At 47.2% G+C, this 24149-nt stretch overlaps 1 protein-coding gene across 3 annotated transcripts in view; it reads left to right on the top strand.

The window, feature by feature from the left end:
• Positions 1-18390, top strand: part of LOC135906732 (choline O-acetyltransferase-like) — a 134099-nt gene extending 115709 nt beyond the window's left edge. For all 3 annotated transcript variants that reach the window (XM_070522016.1, XM_065438317.2, XM_070522012.1), the window contains 6 exons: positions 789-944; positions 2315-2437; positions 5910-6048; positions 13310-13372; positions 15383-15517; positions 17243-18390. In XM_070522016.1, coding sequence (XP_070378117.1) covers positions 789-944; positions 2315-2437; positions 5910-6048; positions 13310-13372; positions 15383-15517; positions 17243-17482 — 856 coding nt within the window. In that variant the 3' untranslated portion in view covers positions 17483-18390. The remainder of the gene's footprint in view (positions 1-788; positions 945-2314; positions 2438-5909; positions 6049-13309; positions 13373-15382; positions 15518-17242) is intronic.
• Positions 18391-24149: the final 5759 nt, after the last annotated feature.

Here is a 24149-nt window from a genome sequence, read left to right on the forward strand (position 1 = left end):
ATTATTATTATTATTATTATTATTATTTCATCATAATGTACCTCACATGCCACAACCAAAGTTCTGAATGGGGCAAAAACAACTTCCCTTAAAAGCTGCAAGTATGCACGCGAGACGCATGTTCCCACGCCTATCTAAATCGTAGCCTTCCCTTTCTTTTCTGTTATAGCTCAGCCGTATATGTCCTAACATGGACCTGTTCTCTGGAGCAATTGCCAAAATCATCTGAGTCCGGAGCTGCAATTTTAGCTCGCGACTGGCTGTCCGATGATTGTGCGTTGGCTACACTGCTGAGGGCGGAGCGAAGGACTAAATGGCGAAAGAAAAAGGAGCAAAGAAAAACAAAGTAGGTTCGAATTACCCATAGAAGCTTGCGGATACTGACAGTCAGAATAATGTTTAATGAAAGTAAAAGCGGAGAAAGGAACTTGGAAGTGCTGCTACTTCACCAAGGAGTAAAGTGAAGTGGAATGTCAGTTTGTAGTTACCATGTGCTGGTGCTTTTGCCCCACCTTTGTCCGCGAGGCCACCGTGTATGAGTGGGTCATTTCATGCGTCACACTTCTCATCTGGAGTACCATGCTGGGCGTATGGACAGTCAAGCATCGCCAGCACCCATTAAAGCATGCCTCTGTCTCAGTCTAATTCGCTGTCATTGACAAACTAGCTCGAAACTAAATATCGCTCAACACAATCCGTAGGGAAAAAACATTCTTGATCCTGCCTATTTGTAGTCTTAGAGACACCAGCATATTTCTCACACAAGCGTGGTCTGCTCCTCTCGCCAGGCAGCAGTACCAACAGCAGCAACAGACACCTCCTCCTGCGTCACCCTCGATTCGAACGAGCTCCCTGTGCGCCCAGTACCCTGTGTCGCGACTCAGCTGGGACCTTGGTGAAGACGTGCTCAAGGCCCTCCAGGACGCCATCAAGGCCATCAACACGTGGGTCACGCTCCTTCCCCGTTGTTCACCCATACATTGGCCCATACGTCTGTTACATAGAAAACTTAGCAAAAAAAAAAAAGAAAACGCAGTTGTTTCTACCTTTCGCATTCAGAATCGCGCAAATATTCTTCACCGGAACTGCAGTTTATGAAAATCCCGCCTTTCCCTCGTTTGTTTGAGCGAGCTGGTTGGTACTGGAGCTGACCAATGCCTCTTGTATCTAAAGTCAGAAAGCACTGATCACGTCAGCTGAGTGCAAGAGGCCATGCTAGCAGGTTGACTGTTCACGCAACCCAAGGACGCATTGGAAAATGAGCAGCAGTGTTCGTTGCTGTCGTCGTCTCGTGCATGCCTGCTTTGTCACGAAAGAATGCGGTACACATGACGCGACGCAACAGCTTCGATCTTTCAGGTTTTTCACTAATAAGCGCTCGGTGAGCTCAGTGTGCCACGTCGAACGCTCGATTCAACCAGCCATGTGCAATCAACGGGTGCTTCATACTGGGTTTTTTGTTGGTGCGCTGCTGAATTTGCTTGATTCTCCCACACAAGGAAACCAGTCTGTTGTGGGTTCCATTATTGGTCCAAGCGAAAATGTCATCCTGAGCGAGGAACAATTTTGAAGGAACAGAGACGCCGGAGGGACCCAGCAGGAGCGCTTCAAGGCAGCTTCAAACCGGCATTTGACTTTCGTCTTTGATAACGGGTGTTGTTACTTCGTGTAAAAAAAATAACTACGTACTAGCAGCATGATGCACCAGCAGCTGCGCGATGGTAGCAACAACGTACACGCCAAGCATTTTTATCAGCGCAACATATACGACTGGTATACTAAAAAATTGACACCAATCATCAAGTAATCGTTGTATGGCGTGAAATGAAAACAGTTTAAATTACCTACTAGAAAGATTTCCCATCGTGGTCATAGTAATCTTCCGGCTTTGGGCGACGGTCGTGTCATGATAACGCTAAATCTTTGCACGAGAATCCCATTGTTTTCGTCACTGTCTTGATGTTAGTAATACGGAGCCACTACTCTTCTACTTGTTACGAAATTTGTGGCCCGGACTCGTACAGCATTTTAGATACATAGGTCATACTGGCGGAATGGTATGCGGTGACTGGAGAGCGAAACAAATTGACAACAGCGCTCCGAGCGCCGGGTTCCACGTGCTGTGCGTTCTTTCGAGCTATAATGAACAAAGTGGCCGACACTTGCTCTCTGTGGCACGGAATAGGAGTTCGCGATGCCACTGCGCATGCCCCTGAACAGCGAGTTTCAAGGCTAATAAGAGGATGCTAGGAAATGCGAGCTACCGAAACGTAGAAGCTGTTCAGCGATCACACCTTTGCAATGTGTTTTGCAGCTTGGCCGAAGATGTCGACCTGTACATTCTGCATTTTCCCAACTACGGAAAGAACTTCATCAAAGAGCAACGCATCAGTCCAGATGTGTACATACAACTGGCTCTGCAGCTCACATATTACAAGTAAGTTTGCCATTGACCGTCTTAAGTACTGGTACACGTACGGGCAATCAACAACAAGTCTGAAAAATTATAATTATTGAGCACATAAGCATAAAGAAGACGACAATGCGACCGTCCTAGAAAAATTCGCCTGCGCTTACTATTTATCTTATTTTTCATCACAGCTACAGTATGCCTGAAACAATAACGAAATCTCGACAAATAGACGCATTTAGACGAATGTTAAGACAACTATTTCTTTTTAATCTTCCTAAACAGATTGCCTTTTTGATGACATCTGCTGACTTTTTCGGAAGTTTGTACGGAAATCATCAGTACCTGTCATATAATATTGCATAAAACTATATTACGACATCAAATACAAGGATGTAAGAATTCTAGCCAGCGATGCATGCAGGGCTGGGCTCCTGATAAGGAGCCGACGAATTTTGAACGCAAACAGTTGTGTAAGGGCCAGTTACTTTCGTGTTCGTAATATTTCACAAAATATAAGCGTTTGAAATGTTTAACCAACATGGCGTTTGGCATGCAATAAACTTGTGCCTTTAACTATACAGATAACTTGACAAGTTATTATCACTGGATGAATGATTCCTTCAAGTGCAAGTTCTTGTTAAAAAGCATTGAAGAAATAGTAAGAACAGTGGTAAATCAGGATCACCTTATATATATATATGTATATATATATATATATATATATATATATATATATATATAAACACAAATAAGACGAATGTGTCGACATATGGTGCGGGCGGCTGTAGTATTTCACCTGGCATATATCATTAAAGTAGGATTATGAACGTTAGCAGCGCGACGATCTACATGGTAAGTAAGACAAGTTACAGAAAAGAGCGCTGATTTACAACAAGTTTTATTGCGCACATAAACCAAGCTTCAATGCCACGCTATGGCCTTTCTTTTACGTACTTACCCTGTAAATCGTCACGCTGCCAAGGAAAGAGGCAACGTTACGAACATGCCCGTTCAGCCACCTTTGAGGATTGAGGAGTCATGCACGACAGGGCACAAACTATAACAAGCCTTTCTCTAGACACCAGAAGGCACAAAAACAGCCCCCGCAAAAGCGCTCAGTGCAGCGCATGGATTAATAGAGAACGTGCACAATATTCACGAGAGCACGAATGCTAAATTATCTGCATAAGAAAAAACGGTGCCGTGGAGGGATACTTTCGGATCATGTGCGTGTCGAGCATGCGGCTGTTTTCTAAAAAAAAGAAACTACTCAAATGATTTTGCTACTTTTCAATGCTACCCTGCATGGGCAGCAACAACATTCACGCAAAACATTTTATCAGGAAGCAAAGCTAGCAAGCGTCGTGAAATGTTTTTATGAACCAAAGTGTGTAGTGTTTTGTGCACACGTTATCCACAACAATGTAACTATACTTTGTTATAAAGATCAAGATCAGCAAAACAATCAGCAGAGAGCTGGTTCTTTAGCTCTGAATACAAAGGCCGCGATATTATGGCGATGCCTTCCGCTCGATTCTATTCCCTTTAATCATCCATCGTTCACGTCCGGCTGAACCCATTGATGATGCGGGCAGAGGGTCTCTCTCACCATTGATGAAGTTCTAAAGACACGAAAAAGAGTAGCATCGGACAAGGCATCGCTACAAAATATTGGCCCATGTATCTCACGCAAACGAGTTCGCCTAATCAGCTTTGGCTCTTTCGCTCCGGTAGGGTAACCAGCGCAACTGTCCTACAATAATCTTGGAGTACACAAGTCCTCTAGTATACAAAATCGTGCAGCCACTATCATCCGTCGAAACACGCGAGACAGTTTCCAACGACGATTGCTTATTTGGGGTTGGCGTGGTGTTCATAAAATTCTCCGGACAATAACCATCTTCATCTCCTCTGAAAGTATAAAGATGACAATGGCAACTATCTTCAAGATTTATTCACGCCTGCGAGCCCCAGAAGATTCTGCGAGTGTCTTTCCTGAGCGCTTACTTCGGTAAATGAGCCACTAACAAATTCGTGGGATTTCTGCGTATACGAACGCCTCTCTTTCACCAGCCGGAATAGCAAGGCTTTCTATCACGGGCACGCTTGTTTGACGGACTTGAAAGGCAGCAAGAAATGCAATAACGCTATTTGCTTCATCTGTCCTAAATGTGTCAGTATTGCTTGAACTCATAATAAGTGATGCGTACGAAATCGGGGACAAAAGCAAGGAATACGTTCTTTGCGCATCGTTTACAATAAAATTGTTCTGACTTGACCAACTTGCAGTCGTTCTATTACTTGGGCTCATGCTCTCGGTTGAGAGTCCTCGCCTTTTCGGAAATGTGGTCTCCGTTGCCACTATAAGCTAGGAAAGAAAGAAGCTGCACGGGATTTGTACAACACATTGATTATAGCGACTGATCGGATCATCAGCACGTTTGCAAATGCCGGACATGCGAAACCCCGAGACACTGCTCTACTTAATATATCTGTGCTTCATGGGGGGAATGAAGCATATATATATGCAATCAACGATAATATTTTAGGCCGAAACAACGAGTTTTTTCTTCCAATTAACGATGCATTTACACTACCAGACCAAAATCAATTGGGCTGTGAGCGGACTTGAGCTGTCGTTGCCTTCTTTCAGAGGTGAAGTATGGGTAAGCTGTGGCTTCATCTCTGCTGGTATACGAAGCCGCGGCGGCTGCCACTCCAGCAATTTCTTTTTACATCATCTTATGGTTCAAAGTCCTCAGGCAACACACAGGCTGTGAGGTACGCTGTAGTCGAAGGCTCCAATTTCGACCACCAGTGGTTTATTATCGTGTACCTAAACCTAAGTACATGGGCGTTCTTGGAGTTCAATGCCATCGAAATGCAGCTGCCATTGGAGAGAATCAAATCCACGACTTCGCGCTTAGCAGCGGAATGCCACAACCACTGAGCCACTGCGATGGGTATGAAATATATTACGTGTAAAAATTGTAAAGCATCCCTGAACCAATGTGCTTCCCACAGAGAGGCATAGAGATGCAAGACGCATTTCTGGTTCCCTGAGAACCTGTGACGCTTTGAAGCTTGCATGTTTTCACACACATGTACAAAAAAGATGCGTACGATTGGCAAAGCTTGCTCGCCTTGTACATCAACCTTAACTTTTTCAGCGACAAGGAATAAAGTGCGAGACCAATTTCATGACGCTTCGGCTCCCGCTAAATGTTTGTAAATTGCAAACTTGATGCACTAGCCTGATTGCCTTGCGCGATAAAACAACGCATAGCGCGGTGGCTTCGCTAATGTGAATTGGTCGCTCGAGCAGGCTCTGCTTTTTTCATGTTAAGTAGCCTCCACACAGGAAATATAAACGTCCCGTGCGCACGTTTGGATTTTGACGGTCTGTTGTGCGCTTGTATTTTCCAGAGATGGAGCGATAAGTTTCGGGAACCGCGTTTTCCCTAACGCAAGCACCCGTGCCCCGTCTAACCCGCAGGGTGCACCGCAAACTGGTGTCGACGTACGAGAGCGCGTCCCTACGCAAGTTCTATCTGGGCCGCGTGGACAACATCCGCGCCGCCACAGCGCAGGCGCTCGCCTGGGTGCAGGCCATGTGCGACGCCGTGCCAGCCACGGTAAGCTACGACACGCGCGGAGTTTCGACGTTGTTTCAGAGTGCGTCTCACGGCGTCTAAAACATGCACGTTCTCTTAATAAAGCGATGGCGACCTCCGTCGATACTGTGCACTAATGTAGCAGCACCGACGGCGATACGCACTTGATATTGCGGGTTCGTTTATGTTTTATCATCGTGCAGTGTTAGATATGGAGCTGTTTCCTGCGATTACTTCGAGTTCCGCAGACCACATCGGATTGCAGCACAGCTAATTGAGGAATGCAGAAGCAGGAAAGCGCATTCCAGAGAAGCGGCCGAGCAAACAAGTTTAAGGCAACAAGTTCACGTGCCAACAAGTTCGTGCGCCGCCGGGATTAGCAGGTGGGCATCCGACAATGGAGCAGGTGCAGCCCTCCCCTTCTCCTCGTTCGAAGTGCATTGCCAGTCTGCGAGGCAAGACCGCAGCAAGCCGCCAGGTGTGACACCACGACACGGGCGCCTACCATTGGCTGAAAGTGGCGTCATCGGAGTGGACTCTCCCATTGGTCAAACATGACGTGACTTGCAGTGCTCGAAGGGTTTATAAGAAGCCTTCCAGAGAGACCTGAGCATTCTGGGACATTCCCTGTTTCCCTGTTTCACCTCTCTCGAACTTCTTGCCGCGGGCCGCAGCGTCCGAGTTGCTGCCGGCCCGTAATGTCAGTACGTCTGGTACTTGACGCTCACCTCCCTGTACATAATGTAGAATAAATCCTCCCAAGTTTTGGTTTCCATCCCGAAGCCCGTCCTCCAACCCCAACATCTGGTTGGCAGCGGTAGGATCGCCTCCGAATGCATCAGCTGGTGGCAGCGCTACGAATCAACCTTCGTCGAGAGAGATCCTAAGGAACCGGGAAGAGCGAAGAAGAGAGAGCCTTCGTCGAAAGAGGTCCGAAAAAACTGGGAGTAGCGAAGAAGGAGCGAGCCTTCGACCCAGGGAGTCCGGAGGAACCGGCAACAGCGGACGAATGAACCGGATGGCAGGGTGCTGCAACCGTAAGTGAGCGCGTGGTTTTTTTCCTTATGATTCGCCAGACTCAAAGGTTGTGTGTTCAATTTTGATAGTTCTGGGAATCGGGAATTTGTTGCATTGTGTGTTTGCACAAATTAATTAAGGAAAACAGTTTTAACCACCTGTCGGGGCAGCTGCCATGGATCTTAGAAGGTTGACGAGGTTAGACTTGTTGTTGGTGTGCGACGATTTGGGAGTTGAGGCGGACGAATGGATGAAAACGCCAGCTATCATAAAGGCGATTCAAGATAGTGGCAATGATGAGAAAAGCATTAAGCTTGCTTGGGAGGTGATACAGGAGCCACGGCAGCGTGAGCGTCGTGTACGTTTGCGAGAGCGTCGTGAACTTAGGAGTAAGCGTATGCGTAAAGAACGCGAGAATGAACGGAAGCAGGAGCTTCAAGAACTTACTCTGAGGTGTGAGCGTCACGGACGTGAGAATGAACGCGAACGTGAGCGAGAGGAAAAGTATGAGAGAGAGAAGGCAGCACTGATCAAAGAGATACAGCATTGTGATCAGTTATTGGCACAGAAACAACGGCTGTCTGAGAATTCTGTAGGTAGTACAGAGCGAAAGAATAAGGAAGTGTCTAGCAGATTTTCGCCAGAAGCCGACGAAAAGAATAGTGCCTGTGAGATTGGCTGCCGATTTATAAGTGAAGGGAAAAGGCTAGCCGCTAACGATGCCTTAGTGGCAACAGAGGCCGTTAAAGGCCGCAAGGAGAGCGACGAGGTGCTGTGCCAACAGATGACTGTGGAGACAGCTAGGCCAGCTGCGAACAAATTGGCACAGTTACCGCGTGTGTGCGTCGCTAGTAAGGTTAGCGAGGTTGCTAGCGAGGAAAAGGGTACTGTTGACGCGACAGACGCGAGCACCCATGTAGAGCCAGATCTGCGTGCAGAAGTGAAGTGCGAGCTGGACGATGCAGTTGAGAATAGTTCTCGGGGTGGCGAGCTCCGTAGCTCACGAGAGAACAACTGCATTGTTCAGGGATCGGTGCGGCTCTCCGCCAGTCTAGATGGCCTAGATAGGGATGATTCAGTTAATAATCATTCGGACTGTGCGCGTGAGACAGCGATCGATACCGACGGGCTGTGTGCCGATGCACAGCGTGAGCTGGGCAATGTAGTAGAGGGCAGTTCGCAAGAGTGCGAGTTGTCTAACTCGAGTAAAGCCTGCTGCATTGTTCCAGATTCGGTTGAGCTGTCCGCCAGTCGAGGCAGAGAAAGTGTTGAATTAAGTGAGAATCACTCAGACTGTGCGGGCAAGAGACCGATCCGGGCCGACGAAATGTGTACCGGCCAGCACGAGGCACGAGGCGACATGAAAGTGAGTGCGAAGAGAAAGTGCCGTAAAAAGAAGCGCAGTAAAGACCGGAAGACGGTAATTAATGTAGCGCCGCCAAAATTGGCGAGAAACCCAAATGGGCAGGGCGCGAGGAGAAGAAAGGTGCGGTCGTCACTGACGATGTTGACGCATCCTAAACGTTCGAGCCACAGGTCAAAGGGGGACCGCGAAGAATGTTCTGCACGGACGCGGACAAAGGGCACGAGGCAGTTAAGCTCCTCGTCGTTCCGTAGTTCTTTTCATAGCTCAGCGTGCAGTTCGAAGAAACGCAAGGTGGCAGGACGAGACCAGGTGGGGAGTAGCGACGCGGTCAATCGAGTTTGTGTTGAAAGCGGGGCGCGAGGACGCAAATTGGCAGGAGACCGTAACGTCTTGGGGGAGCTGATAGTTAGTCAGCCCTTTTGTTGTCTCTCGGCAGCCAGAGTAGCTTTCAAGCCGCGCCCACCGCGGGTCAGGCTGAAAGTATGAGTCAGTCGTAAGCAATCGGGAACGGGAAGCCAAGAGAGCTCCCGTAGAAGTGAAATGTTATTTTGTTTTATTTTTGAGCATCGGAAAGTTTTCGCGATTTGAGACTAGGACTTCTTTCAATGTGTAAGGTTTGAGCTTTGTTTGTGTTTTCGTTTGAGAAGCTCCGTGATTGGAAAGATGAGGTTTATGTAAACATGTAGTCTCGCGAGATGCTCATTAATAAGTAGATAGGCTTTTTTTTGTGTGTGTGAGTAACCTGAGGGTCAAGGTTATTGTTGAGAGGCCTATCGTAAAGCGCGTGTGTTATTTAACCTTCTTTCTTTTTAAGTGTTGAATTTTCTAAGGTTAAGCGCATAGATTTTCAGTGAGTGCATGATTTGCACGGAGAAGCGTTCTTAGTTCCATTAGCGCGTGTCCTGTGTGGAGGAAAGGAAGCAGACTTTATGACTGGGTTGCTAGTGTGTGTGGAAGGCAGCCGTATTATGACTTCTTTAGTGAACGTGCGTGGAATGAGTTAGTAGAAGACGCATCATTTTAAGAGTTCTGCGGAGTGTGTAAGTCCCGCAAGTTTAATTGTTCGTTTATGTCACGTGTCCTGTAGGACTTTCAGGGAAGAAACGTGAGTAAGCGTAAGTGAAAAGTTTGCCTACAACGCAAGTACGCGTTTTGTTTAGTGACCACAAGGCTAGTGCGCTTGTGATTACGTACTTGTGAGGTTGACCAGATTGTTCAGTGGCACCATTACGTGCGATAAGTACGCCACTGCGATAGATTGGAAACATGCTGTTCGTGTAGTTAGGCCACTTAAGTTATGGTCGGCTGTTTTCATTGTTGTTTGCATCGTCAACGACCCTTTTGTTTTGCAACAACAATAATAGTCTGGTCTTGTGGGCAATCGAGGAGAAATGGATAGCTGTTTGGAAGGGTGGTTGGAACTGCTTTGTCAAAATTGGGGAACTAAAAGATCAGGGTTGATTTTGACTCAGTAATAGCCTGGCGAGTCAGGGGTGAAGAGCCTGCGCTTACGCGTGGTGCAGCGCTGTGTTGTTTGGTTTGTTTGACGTATGTTCTCCAGGGCCCAGGATCCCGAGGGTTGTCAAACGAGGCTCGACCCCAGTACCCTGCAGCTTCTTTCAGCGTTCCTCATGGCCAGCGAATTGAGTTCACCGGCCATTCAGAACAACCGGGGCGAGGACGAGCTGTTAGATATGGAGCTGTTTCCTGCGATTACTTCGAGTTCCGCAGACCACATCGGATTGCAGCACAGCTAATTGAGGAATGCAGAAGCAGGAAAGCGCATTCCAGAGAAGCGGCCGAGCAAACAAGTTTAAGGCAACAAGTTCACGTGCCAACAAGTTCGTGCGCCGCCGGGATTAGCAGGTGGGCATCCGACAATGGAGCAGGTGCAGCCCTCCCCTTCTCCTCGTTCGAAGTGCATTGCCAGTCTGCGAGGCAAGACCGCAGCAAGCCGCCAGGTGTGACACCACGACACGGGCGCCTACCATTGGCTGAAAGTGGCGTCATCGGAGTGGACTCTCCCATTGGTCAAACATGACGTGACTTGCAGTGCTCGAAGGGTTTATAAGAAGCCTTCCAGAGAGACCTGAGCATTCTGGGACATTCCCTGTTTCCCTGTTTCACCTCTCTCGAACTTCTTGCCGCGGGCCGCAGCGTCCGAGTTGCTGCCGGCCCGTAATGTCTGTACGACTGTTAATTGACGCTCACCTCCTTGTACGTAATATGTAAATAAACCCTCCCAAGTTTGTGGTTCTTCATCCCGAAGTCCGTCCTCCAACCCCTACAGCAGTGAGTGACAATAATTTTACAGGGACGATTGAGCGATGAATGCCCTTTCGCAGCACGGGATCGAAGATTTGCCTTTGCAAATATTAGTTCCCGTGTTTCTTATCCATATATATCCCTCCAAAGTGAGGAAGAGGAAGGGCGGGTTTTCGACTAGCGACCTTATAGCTAAACACCGAGCACATATTTCAGCTCTCTAGCGCTGGTTGCAGGCACAATACACATCTCATTATTGGCCACACGAGCAGGTCGGGACATGTAGTCGAAGTTACGCCAGTTCAGTGCATTCAAAAAATGCCAATTTCACTGCTCAAGAGTAATGAGTAGATGAAAAAAATGTCAGACGACTACAATGCTCCATAATGCTAAATTTGAGCGCAGCTAGATATGAGTTTGAATTTCGTGGTATATTGAGGCAAAGAATTTGAGACCGAAATCACCGCACGGATTGGCAGTGGGCCAGTGCCGTCAGCGCCTTCGCAGAGAGAGGGGCAGCATGGGAACGCTGGCCCGATAAGCGGCATGGGAGCTAGCTGTGGAAGATGGCGACGAACGCACGACCAGCGGCGCCAGCGCGTTCGCGTGGTTACGCCTAGGGACGGCGACGCTCAACCCAGGAACGGGCGCCTAAGAACTGCGCTCTAAATGTACATGTCCTGTCAGCTCAGGCAAATGGTGTCAATACACCACGCATTGTCTTACATTTAATGATGCCTTAATGCCACACCCGGAGCGAGCTCCATGGAGGATCGCAATCACGCGTTCACACTGCAATATTGCAATAAGGTTTCAATGGGTACCCAAAGGCAGAGTGTTAAAATCTCGACCGGGTGAGGTGGGTCTTTGCCGCAGGAATCTGCAACCGACGACAAAGCCGGTCATCGTGATGATGAAAAACAGTAGATAATATCCTATTCACTTCATTGCTACATGGATGTGACTCTCATCTGAGTCTCGAGCTGTTCTCAGTAACACGGGTGCCAGCACCGCCTTGAAAGGGCCCCTCACCAGGTCTGGCTATTTTGAGCTGACAAGCGCAGAGCATACAATGCGCGCCAACGATCGTGTTTGCAACGAATTAAATCGCTACGCGCCGCGGAAACGCCAGAAATTTCAATCCGAACGCCGTTTTTCTCTTCACTGGCGGCGAATCCGCCCGGAGAGGGACGGTGACATAGTCGGGCTCCTGCGCCTACGTAATCGTGTCCGCAATGTGACGTCGCTCGTGTGACACGTGACTTCGAGAATAATTCAAGACAACATATGTTATCTGTGCGATCTGTTGCTTGAGTTGACGAATTGAAGTTTAGAGAAATAATAAAACACACAAACGGAATGTCTGCATTTCTTTTTGTTTTACTTCGCACCGAAGCAAGAGAGATGTACTTCCGCTGCGTCTGCTTGTTCCCACGGTCATGCGATCACCTGCGCAGGTACCGAAACTATGTCATTTTCTACCGTGCTTCAGCGGCGCGATCACGCTCTGCGATCCACTTGTTCTGCCTGGGTATTCGTGTAGAACTGAATTATACCGCTAGTCATGTTTCTTTGGGCACAGCGCGCAAAATCGTGCGCTGCGCGAACGAGGCAACAGCTCGCGCGCCACGTTGTCAGCGGAAATGCGTAGCGCAAGAAAAAAAAAAGCGAGGAGGAAAAAAAATGAAGGCGAGGCCTGTGACGTATCGTCACGCGATCCTCGAGGTCTGGTATGGGAGAACGCAGGGAAGGAATTTCGCTTGCGAAGGCTCGACGGATGGATGAATGTTATGAGCGTCCCCTCTGGAACGGGGCGGTGGGTTGCGCCACCAAGATCGGGCTATTATACTGTTTAATGTCCTACCTTGGTTTAAAAAAAAATGCTATCAACTCCCACAATCAAATATTCTGATCCCCTATTGCGAACTTTGCTTTTGTAGGTCTCCATTTTCATGTCACATGTGACACCGCATGGAGCACGCCGAGCAGTTAGCGTGTGCGCCGACGAAAACGCACTTGCCTGACCTACGAAATAAGATTTGTGGTGTTTTCACCCGTGCTCTTGGGACAACACAGTAGTGTAAACAATCACAAGGGCATTTATTGCACCTTTCATAGATCAGTGCATGAAAGCCGAGTTGCTATCCCCAAAACATGCCGATGGGCGCGCGACAAATCGCGGAAGTCCGACTCAGCACGACCGGATAGCGAGCGAATATGTTCGCCCCATGCTGCATCCCAACGCCTGGTCGTTCGCACGTACGGTCACGCGAACGGTGGTGCGTTCGAAAGAGGCCACGCGAGACGGTCTCGCAGAAGCATGGATCGGTGCACGCGTGGGACGTCCGCGGCCCTTGCCGATCCGCCGCCAAGAGGAAGAGCCTTCTCGCGCCCAAGTCACCCCGCCGGTAGGCGGCGTTAGCAGCACAACACTCGCGCCATCTCTCGTACTGCGCTTCAACCACACCGGCCGCCACGGGCCCCAGGCCTTGCGGCAAAGCCGGATTGCAGGAGGTGGGAGCTATGCGGGAAAACAACGTATCAGGGGACACGTGAGAGTCGCGCATCCCCACAGATTGAATACCTACTCTAAAAAAAACGCGAACCTGTTTCATGATTTTTTTTTTTGCTCAGGAAGAAGACAAGATTCAACTCTTCCTGGAGGCAGTGGCCAAAGGGACTGAAATACTAACATACGTGAGTGAATTTTCCTTTAATTGTGTCGTTCTCGCCTGATCACAAAAAAGAAGCATTTTTTTTTCTGTCGGTGGTTGCTCTGGCGTCGTTCCGCGCCATGCATTGGCTACAAGATCAATTTTCGCCGGAATCCGTGAAGATGATCCGAAACACGGTTTGAAATTTTGTAACGACTTTCATGCTTTCGTTATCAGTAGCTCAGAACCGTTCTCAACGCGGTACCTGTTATGTACTTCTCGTTTCTCAATTCGTCAAATCATGACCGCATATCGTCGCTAAGTTACGCTCTTCTGCCTCAGAGCGAATTAAACGAACGCGTGCCGTGGCTTGACAACTTCAGTCGTCGTGCTTTTTATCCAATACATTTATCCTAACCAGAGTAGCAGAGTCAGAACTCAAGAGGTGGAACGATTCCGGAATCATTCCACATATTCAAACACCTGGAATGGATTGAGAATGGAATGGGAGCCCAAGATTCCGGAATGGAGTTGGAATGGAATGGGCCCATAGTCCTGGAGCGCTAAATGCTGATTTTAAGCGAGACTACAAAACAATTAAATTTGCCAATTAGACTAAACTGCACTAGAAGTATAAAACAATTACAGAGAAAACGTCGCATGCATTTACTGGATTCTAAGCATTGTAATGAACTATCTCAGCCATTCAGGAGGGGAATAGTCCAAGTCTCACTATTCCGAAGAGTTAAAAAGAGTGGAATTACGGGGATCTACACTCTCCGGAATGGATTGGCAATGTAATGGAAAACTCCAGTTCGCAACTCTGATCCTAACCATCTCTTCCCACAACACGGATGTGGTGCGTCTCATGTGCACTATTTATCGTATAGCGTCGGACACCGATGCGATTCTTACTGCACTCATTCAAGCACATTCGCAGTGAGCGGATATGTTGGATCAGTGATCAATCGACTGATCGGAACGCGGAACAAAAAAAGATAACGCGATTGTGGTCGCCAAAAGCTGTTGACGGCAAAATAGACCAACAGGACTTCAGCGTGGCATTATATCGAGGAACCGTTTTACATGCAATGTTGGGCCCCTAATGTAGGGTTAGAAGAGAAGAAACGCGTAATAAAATTAAGCTACAACGGGGAATTAATATACGTAAGCTTGAGTGAGAAGATTAAGGGGATACGTGAGCCTCAATTTTTTGTCAGTCATAACCACATATAGAAAAAGATAATGCATCCACCCGGATAAGGCGGATAAAATTAGGGTAATAGATACGCTCACTTCGCACCCAATTCATTACATAAAGAAGAAAGAACAACTTGCGCGTGAGATATGCCAAAAGCATTTGACATTCAACCCACTCGCAACTAAAGACGCATTTTCAAGGGTTTTACCAAAAGAAAGCACCTCTTTATCTCTTAGTAATCTTCGTGACAAACGTTTTGGGTCACTCCCCCTGGACTCAGTCTGGTTAACCTCCCTGCATTTCCTCCTCCTCCTCCTCCTCCTCCTGCTCCTCCTCCTCTCTCTCTCTATTTCTCTCTTTCTCTGGTGTCACTGTCTTTATGTTTCTACGAGACTGGATTTTCATGCAATCTCTGCGCTGGCTACGCAATGTCTTTACCATCTGTTTTTAGCCTTGGTCTAGCGCATCACATACTTGGTCGCTTATAAATCCAAATTAGCGCAGCATTATTGGTGTCAATGTATGTGCAAAGCCAGTCAACAGACACGCTTCGCAGTGAGCGTAACTGTTTGCAGGAAAACCTCATTCTTGAAGAAAACTTATTTGAGCTTTTACCTCGAACCAGGATTAACTTTTCTGAGACTACGAAGTTCAATTACGCAGCTACCTTCGCTGTTCATACGCTCCCAAAATTGTGATGCTAGCTTTGGAGATAATATTTTTGCCTAAAATTGCTGCATATTCCTCATGAGCTACTTACTGTCTTGTGCCTCGGATTGCTGTACACGTTAATTTATGTGACAGAGGTAAAAGGTGGTTAAAAATGGCGGTCGCGCGTTAAACTTGCCGCAGACGGTGAACGGCGAAGGACCGGACAACCACCTACTGGGACTACGGGAAATGGCCAGGCTACATGAAACGCCGGCGCCCATCTTCAATGACAAGTCGTACGCCGACTTCCTCCACTTCAGACTGTCCACGAGCCAGGTATGAGAAGACGCATGCGTCGATAGCCGTGCCTCATGGGGCCGCAATGCTTGTTACGCACGACGAAAATTTAGAAGCCACCGCCAGCTTTTGGGTTGCTCGCGGAACCACCTTCATCCACGATGAACCGATTAGCGCACTTCAACCGTTACGTACATGCATGTGACTTATCGCGATCTGTGGCTCTATAACGTAAGGCTATTCCTAACTATTTCCATTCCAATTAAGCAATCAGACCTCCACGATTGGTAAAAAAGAAACAACCCTAGGTGGTATCAAGAAATGCGTTTAGCATGAGTTTGGAGGCCGTTATTTGGGGCACTATGTTGCACTATGTGACGCTCCCCTTACCTCCGTACTTAGCACACACGTGACCAGTCCGGAACTCCGTGTAACGTCTGCTTGTGGTCGCAGCGTCGGCGACCAGAGGCGCAGCATCTCAAACTACAGCGTCTCAAAACGCTATAGCTGTCACGAGGGAAGAACGCGAGAACACTCCCCTTATCACCGGTACCACCATATTGGTACCGTACTACCGGTATTACTAGTAGCATCGCACGGTCGTGTGGGTTACCGATGTGATGGGTTGCACTGGCTTCGGCATCGGCCAACGAAAACTTTTGACATCCACAAGAAAAGCGCGGGCAGTTCCCAAAGAAAGCTAAAGGCTTTTAAAAAATAGGTGCAATGAACCGGGTAATAAATAAAGCGATCGCTCTGGATGTGACTGCATGGATTGATTTTTTTCTTTAAATGTGTGTGTCGGGTGTCCTTGAAGGACACGCAATCCAGAGTAGCCACTCTTTCGCTTACACAAGGGTGTCAGCGCACGAAGTTTATTCAGTACACTGCAGCCTAATCATGTGCTTTAAATTTCACGCGATTAATGACATACAAAAAAAAAACATGGCTAGGTTGCTTTTATACATGTGCAACATACATTATGTACCTGTTGAAAGCTTTCGAACTTTGATATAACTAGGATTTCTCGCATGTGCAAATTAGGACGACAAAACACATTACGGCCGGCTTGTACCGAGCAAAAGCTTTTATTCCTACTCATTACATCAATGCCAACTTCGCCCCAGGGAAAAAAAGAAAAAAAAGAAAAAGGAGAAGGACATGTCGTTGGGCCGGTCAGTGCTGGACTTTCTCTTCTTTCTTTAATCTTTCCGTCCCCGTTTCCCTTTCCCCAGTGTAGGGTAGCCAACCGGGCTCAGCCCTGGTTAACCTCCCTACCTTTCATTTATCATTTGCTCTCTCTCTCTCTCTCTCTCTCTCTCTCTCTCTCTTTTTATGGTATATATGTAAAATAGCATTGCAAACTAGGCCTTCCGCCAGTGGCGTCAGAAGTCAACTGGGACAAGGGCAGAAGTCGCTTCCCTGATACTTCGAGGTGACTTCCACCGCAGCCAGACCGCCCAGTGCGGGCTTTAATGACTGCTCCTCCCGCCACTTCGCTAGCCCAACTACCAAGCACTTCCGACGCCGACGCACTCTGCTTATTAGAAGAGGGACACGACACAGATAAGCTCTGACAAGAGAACGCCGCTGTGTTCGCGCGTCCCTCTTCTAATGTTCCACCAACCAGCATATACACTCCTCAGTCTGAGCTTTTATAATGAGCGTGCAAGCTCGATAGCCGCTCCTTCCCGTTAGACTTGGCACGTCGATTTTGCCTGCTCTCATCATGTGCTTCTGTTCTCGGTGCTGTTGGTGCTGAAGCTGGCCACGGACAAGGGCATCCTGGTGGGCTACGGCGCCGTGGTGCCGGACGGCTACGGCTGCGCCTACAACATCGGAGCCGACCAGGTCTCGTACTGCGTCTCCTCCTTCTTCAGCTCGCCGGAGACGTCATCCGACTTCTTCGCCCTCAGCCTCGAGGGCAGCCTGCTGCAGATGCGAGAGCTCTGCCTCAAGCGGGCAACGCAGCTCAACATGGCGCCGCCTCCGGCGCGCAGTTAGTGCGCGCCGTTCGTGGGCAACGAATGTCTTATACCGCTCCGCCTTCTTCCCCGGCCCCGATGGCACGCATAACACATGGTTTGAACTACGAGCTACGTTGGCGACGTTCGCCGAGGCATTCGCCTTTTCTTAGAGCGTCCTATACGACTGCAATATACCGTCTGTCGCTTCTACTATTTAAACGTCGGAAACGACGAGTTTTCGCGAGGTTGAGTCATTTGTCATTTCGCCCCCACCCTATGCGACATCAAGAGTTCTCTTTTTCTGCGTTTCTTTTTCTAAACCAGAAAAAAACAAAACAAAAATGTTTAAAAACAGTGCGCCAGCATCGTGCTGTCATCAGATGCGACTGTTTCGAGTGATCTTTCCATCCGTTAGGTAAGCGACGGTATTTTTCTGGAAGGCTGAAACGAAACGCGAACGGGTGGTTTGGAACGCAAATGGCACCTTGTGTAATATTATATCGATCCTGGTTGCTGCAACTGCGTTAGAAATGGCCTTTTCACGTCAAAACCTGAACCATGCCAGTTGCTTATATAGTAGATGACCGTAAGAACACGATATGACATGCGTCCTCGTTAATATAAACTGATCTGGTTCATTTTGGTCCTGTGGCGTATACGCTAAAGTCGCTCTTTCACAAAATGGGACCCGCATCCTGGTGCATGCTAGCTGCCCCGCAGCTTGTGGCTATCACACTCGCCATGCGTGTGGGTAGCCTGTAGAAGTTTTCCCGTCACGCGCTAATACTCGACGAATCAAAGGTTTCATTATGTAGCCTGCCCACGAGGGCACTAAGCAGCGGTGCCACCGGCACAGAGATGCAAAGTGCCCTTTGCATAAAACTAGGATTGCTCATGCTTATTCCTTGTGACTAGGTAAGTGCCCGTTTGCTTGCGAAGGCGATTCTACGCGAAAAGGGGTTCTAAAGAAGCCACACCTACACTCACGCCCGCCCTTCACACCGCACAGCGGGTTCCTTCTTGCGAAACAGAATTGAGCTTAACACTTTGTACTAAACTAAATAAACATAGAGTATGTTTCGGCGTAGAAGCATGTAGCAGGTTTCAGGTTTCCAACTATGAGAAGCGGAAACTAGACAAGTATACGCATGGATTCGCGATGGAACTATCAGCGTGGTAAATTCGGGGGCGAAGACGGCTGACGCAACGCAACGGCGTCACTCACCTTCTTCGTCGTCTCTACAGCGCCGCCAGTTCTTTCATTGCTCCAAGCCGTGTAAGAAGGTACGGGTGGCTAGTTTCGCCAGTTCTGGTGTATTGCAGCTCGTTTGGTTTCCGAGTATAACTGCAGGAGGAAAAAATGGACGAGTTCTTGGCAGCACGTGTATAGCGACCTCCGAGCCAGTGCGAATCATGCATAGATAGGACTCTAAGTGCACAAAAGAGGAAATAGTTTGGAGTATCTATCCGCACAGTTTCAAAAGCCCGAACAAGAATCACTCAGTTACGTCGTTCAACTGCAAAGAAGGCGTCAAATTCTAGAAGTGAGACCGACCGCTGGCGGGAGTGGTTAGGCCATGCTTCACTGCTAGAGGAAGCAGCCTCCTTGAAAGCGACCTTCCCGCAAGAATGGAGGCCGCCATGCAGCTACCTGCGCTCGCTGCTGAGAACATTTAGCGAAACGGCTATTTTAACAAACCGGTTAATCCCCGAAACAGTGCTGTAAATGAAAACATTGGATGGCAGTTGCTACTATCAGAAAAAAAAAAGAAAAGGAACGATGGCAGGTATTTAAAATGCGAGCTCTAATCACTGCCTGTGAGAGCGCTGCATGCTTTGTACCATTGTGGCAGGAACTTGCGCACGTCCGGCATGCATGTTCAACGTGTGAAGGAAGGTAAAAAAGAAAGTGAAGAAAAAAAGAAAGAAAACGTACTTGATAAATTAAAATCACCAGCATAGCTGCATTTCCTATTCACAGGGGCTTGTACTGCCACCACACAAGTAGCCTCCAGACCTCATGACTTCGCAGACAGGCCTTAAGAAGAAGTTGCAGCGATTAGACGAGCCATTCTTTTACAGGGATGGAACGAGGCGCGTCGTTGTTTGTTGTTGAACTCTCCGTTACTTTGTTGCTTCTTCCCAAGTGACAGTTTGCACGTCGCTTGTTATTTGTTTCTCCATATTAACAGGGAGGTTGTGAGATGGTGTTGTTAAGCGTCCGCCGTGTTTTCCTTGAGACTAGTGGTTTCTTCGCCACCTCGAGAAAATGACGTCACCGGTTGATGTAAACACGCGTAGATTCTCAAATTTACTGCGTCCACGGCGACAGAGTTCTTGGTTTCTGTATCCTTTGTTTCGAGATATTTTCACCCCGTTTATCTTTCACAAGTATTGCATACTGCGTTTACCGAAATGCACCTACAAGCGTTAATCCGCCTTGAACATTCTTCCTCGGCAACTGTTCTTTCAGCCACTTAGTTGGGCTGCACGTTTCGAAAACAATCAACTCCTGAGTAAGCTGACATAGTCTCTATTTAAGAGGTATTTATAAATACGAATCTAGACAGAAAAAAGTTATTCGAAAGTAGTCCGATGTTTGTTGGTAACAAAGCTCCCTTCCGTGTGAGGGGCGGAACAGTACCGAGGGCAGTACACTCCAAAAAAGAAGACGAAAAAAAAGGAAGTATTCGAAGTTTATACAACAGGATAATGTGCTCACATATCACAGCCATCAGGTGTGAAGCAGACATTTACCTAAGGCAACACCATACGCTTATGACAAAGCATTTTTTTTGTTTCGTTTTGTGCAACCTGACCATTTACCCGAGGCACTAAATTCCAGTTCCCAATAGCATAGAGGAACTGTGCCGGTATTTCATTTTTCATCGTCCAAACGTTTCTAGAGTAATCTTTCCCCTTATAGCAAACTCGCAAAAGTGATTCAATTTTTAGTTGAAAAACAGATAAATAACTCCGCACGCATTCGCATATTTATTCCTTTGCTCACTATCTGGCATCTGTCCAGAACTGTCTGAAGTATCGCCTTACTCTGTTGCCTCATGGCTTCACTGTGTGGGGAAGGTCGTTTCCTTTTCCTTCTGCTTCTTAGCAACGAAAGCGGCTCGCAATGTTATGCTGTTATTTTTCTATCAGTTGAAGATGAATCGTAAACGAAGCGACGTGTATATACTATCTGAGTAACTTGGACAAAAAAGGTGCGTAATCAGCGTCAAAACTCCGAAAAGTATATCTGCTGGATGCCTTGTTCTTCGACATAGAGCCTCATACATACCACCTCCTAAACGGCTTCCCCGCAATAGTCAGATTCGGTCTGTGGGAATGCGCCAGAGGCAACGGCGACGTGCTTTGCCACGCGTACCTCGTAAGCCGTGGGCAAAACTGCCAATCACAGAAAAAAACTTCATAACAGATAGAACGTTGCTGGACATACCGGTTCCATCTCAGCCATAGAACGAATCTGTCACATGAAAGTTGTACAACACTCATTGACGAGAAAATAAAACAACCCCCAAATGATCAAGCAATCGCAAAATTGTGGCATTGCAGCCAGCTATATTAATTCATAGTTCAAGGTTCCGTGCGCCCCTACTGTGTACACGCAGACGAAAAATTTGCGATGGAGGAGGCGAGAAAAGAAAACAAAATATTAATGTATTGAAGAAATAAAGGTATACCAGATGTGAAAGCAAAACACCGAAGCAAGGCGGCTACAATAAATGCATGACAATTCGATTTTTGTTCCGCTTTGACGCGAAATCTTCCTTTGTAATGCCACACCAGCACGTGTGTGAATAGACAATACACTTCGAATTCTGATGTGCTGGAAATTGCACGAAGAGATATCAGTTCGGAAGCGAGCTGCTCACGCGGCACTCCGGAGTTACATAATTGCCTGGGCTCGACCACCAGGCACCCAAGTGCACCCAACACGTGGATGTCGATAGCGCTCCTTTGCACACATATCACAGCTCTTCCTTGATCCACAGCTAGCCTACAAAGCCGCTTACCGCTTAATAAAGATTAGCACGTTTATACGAGAACATTCGTAATCATCAAAGGAAGGGGGGGGGGGGGGGTTATGTACCACAATAAAACATGAATTGTATCTAAAATTTGCACGAAGTACAGTTGGTGGCCATGGGTTGATAGACAAGCGGAAAATGTATTTATTCACCACGAATTTCTCACAGATCATCTTGCGGTTCGCAAAGTGGTCGTCCCAGATGACGTCGGCCACTCAAGCTTCATGAGTGGTTCAATTTGAGCACTGATGTTCTTAACGAATACTTTCGAAATTTGCAGAGCCTTGAGCTTTCACTATGCACGACTAAAAGAAAAGGAATGAAAAATAAAAGAAAAAGCAAAAACGGGCTTTCGCCGGTAGGCTTGCTAGCTTCAAACGAGGAGCTAATATCTAATAGCTTCATTTATATATTGATCAATGTAGGGGGTAGTATACGGCTCATTGTGTGTTCAACCATGAGCAGCAAGAAATTCATATCAGCTGGAACGGCGAGAGTCTGCGCCCATGCGGCTTGACTACGCTTCGCTTGCAACTCACCTCGCTAACGAGGCATGCAGATAAAGCTAGCAAGCAAGGAAGAGGACATGGGAAAATGTAAAGGGAAACCGACGGGCAAAATGACTTGGCCGGCAAGAGGTACGAATGGGTGATTTCTTTAGAATTGCTTTAGAACAGAGGGGTATAGGTAAGTTGGGCGTTCGCTCCGATAAGTTTCTTTCGTCTGCGAAAAAAAAAAGAAGAAACGTCGCGCAGCTACGCACTCTAGAACAAGCGAAAAAGAAAAAGAGGAAAGTCTATCTGAGTAGGTATTGTCTTCTGTCTGGTCACGTGGTCTTGTTCACATCCAAAAAAGGCTTTCTTAGCCGTCGATGTCGTGTATCGTGCCAGTGCTTATTGTGATATACAGTTTTGGGTTGTGCAAGAACTTTAGCGGATGACATGAGTCAGCACAAAAAGTGAAGTAAAAAGTGCGTTTACCAATGTGATATGTACATTTTTATTATCAGCACAATAAACGGGCGCTGCACAAGGAAAACCTAGTGTGTTAGTTACCGATAACTAAGACCATAGAGATTAAGTTCTTTCAAACACAAAAAAAATCACACAACTTTCACTTCAAGGGTGTTCAAGACATGGTCGTATTGAACAATAATTTGTAATTTCCGGACTATATTCGCTACTGAAGGGTAAGCTGGCCTCTTTTAGTTTTTAATAATATCTAAGACACGCAAAAGTACATAGGGACGACATGAAAATGAAATACGCAGTGTGAGCGTACCCCTTACACAGGAGCATGACAATTTCACAGCGGCAGCGCTACACATATGCCTCCTTCACCCTATAAAAGGCAATTACAACCAGTAAGGTCATTATGACGCAAAAACTATCATCACCGAGTCAGTCCTAATGTAAGAACTGATTGTTCGACATGCAGAGCTGTCGAATAATGGTAAGATAAGGAAAGGCTAAACCATACCACGAGCAAGAAATTCGGCTTAGGCCTCACGGTCACGTAATAGTCAAAAGCAAAACTGTAAATCACAGGCAACGTCTGCTTCTTATACAAATTAGTCCTAACGTTTGCTTGTTCTTTACCGCTCCACGGTGAATAGGAAGTTCGCCCGCTTGCGATTGCATTAGCATCCAACACTTTCTTAAGGAAAAACGTGCGTACTTTGCACGCGGGTCTTCACGAATACTTTATTAAAGATTGACTTCCAATATGCAATCGAATGCAAAAAAATAGACATACTAATTAGGTGCAATAAGAGGGATAGGCGTCCTATCGAGGGGCATCCTTCACTCCAGAGCGTGAAATTGGTGGGACGAAATATACCGACCGCTTTTCTTGGAATACTAGTGGCATCCGCGGCAAAATGATGGAAGATATCGATATCGAGAACTCCATGTTATGAAATATAACGTTTTGAGAAAAAAGAGGGGAAGAAAAAAAGAATCGTGCTATTACGGTCATAGGACACGAGCCAAAATTAAATGCGAGGAGAGCTTGCAATTAAACGTATGTTGCAGGAGAACAAAGCTAACACTAAGCACGTGCTAGAGTAACGCTCGGATAACGTCCAAACATTTGTAGACGCGAATTTGAGACAGGCGACTGACAGCCCGAACCCGCCACGCGTACGACGCATGCTATAGACGCCCAAGATCTGTGAAAGTAATTCGATACTTGTTCTGAAAGCTGTTAACGCCACGGTCGTTTAGCTTGAGAAACCGGATAAGAGTAGTGAAGAATATACCCTAATGGGGCAGCTTTTAAGTTTTAGGAATCCCTCACTGTACACGAGAGTCGCGTAACTGATAGCTGATAGCATGACAGGTCATGCATGAGCCGTTTATACCATCCGTCCCAGCTAACGTTAGCCAAGCTGTTCAATGAAAGAAAATTATTAAAAAACACGGTGCAAGATGCAATTAAAAAACCTACTGTGCTCGGTTGTCAAGAGGTTTGAAAACTGAACACTGTAGCTCTTAAGATTGCATCTTCTTTTTTTTTTCATTGGTCAGCTTGGCTAACGTTAGCTGGGACACCTTATATGCGGCGTGATTACTGAGAGTCAAAGCCAAAATGTTTTGTACTGACCATGAAGTTCCGTCGCGATGCAAGGTGCTAAAGAGAAGGTCGTTTCAGGAGCTA

The sequence above is a fragment of the Dermacentor albipictus genome, chromosome 1, assembly GCF_038994185.2.
Source record: "Dermacentor albipictus isolate Rhodes 1998 colony chromosome 1, USDA_Dalb.pri_finalv2, whole genome shotgun sequence".
Taxonomy (NCBI): domain Eukaryota; kingdom Metazoa; phylum Arthropoda; class Arachnida; order Ixodida; family Ixodidae; genus Dermacentor; species Dermacentor albipictus.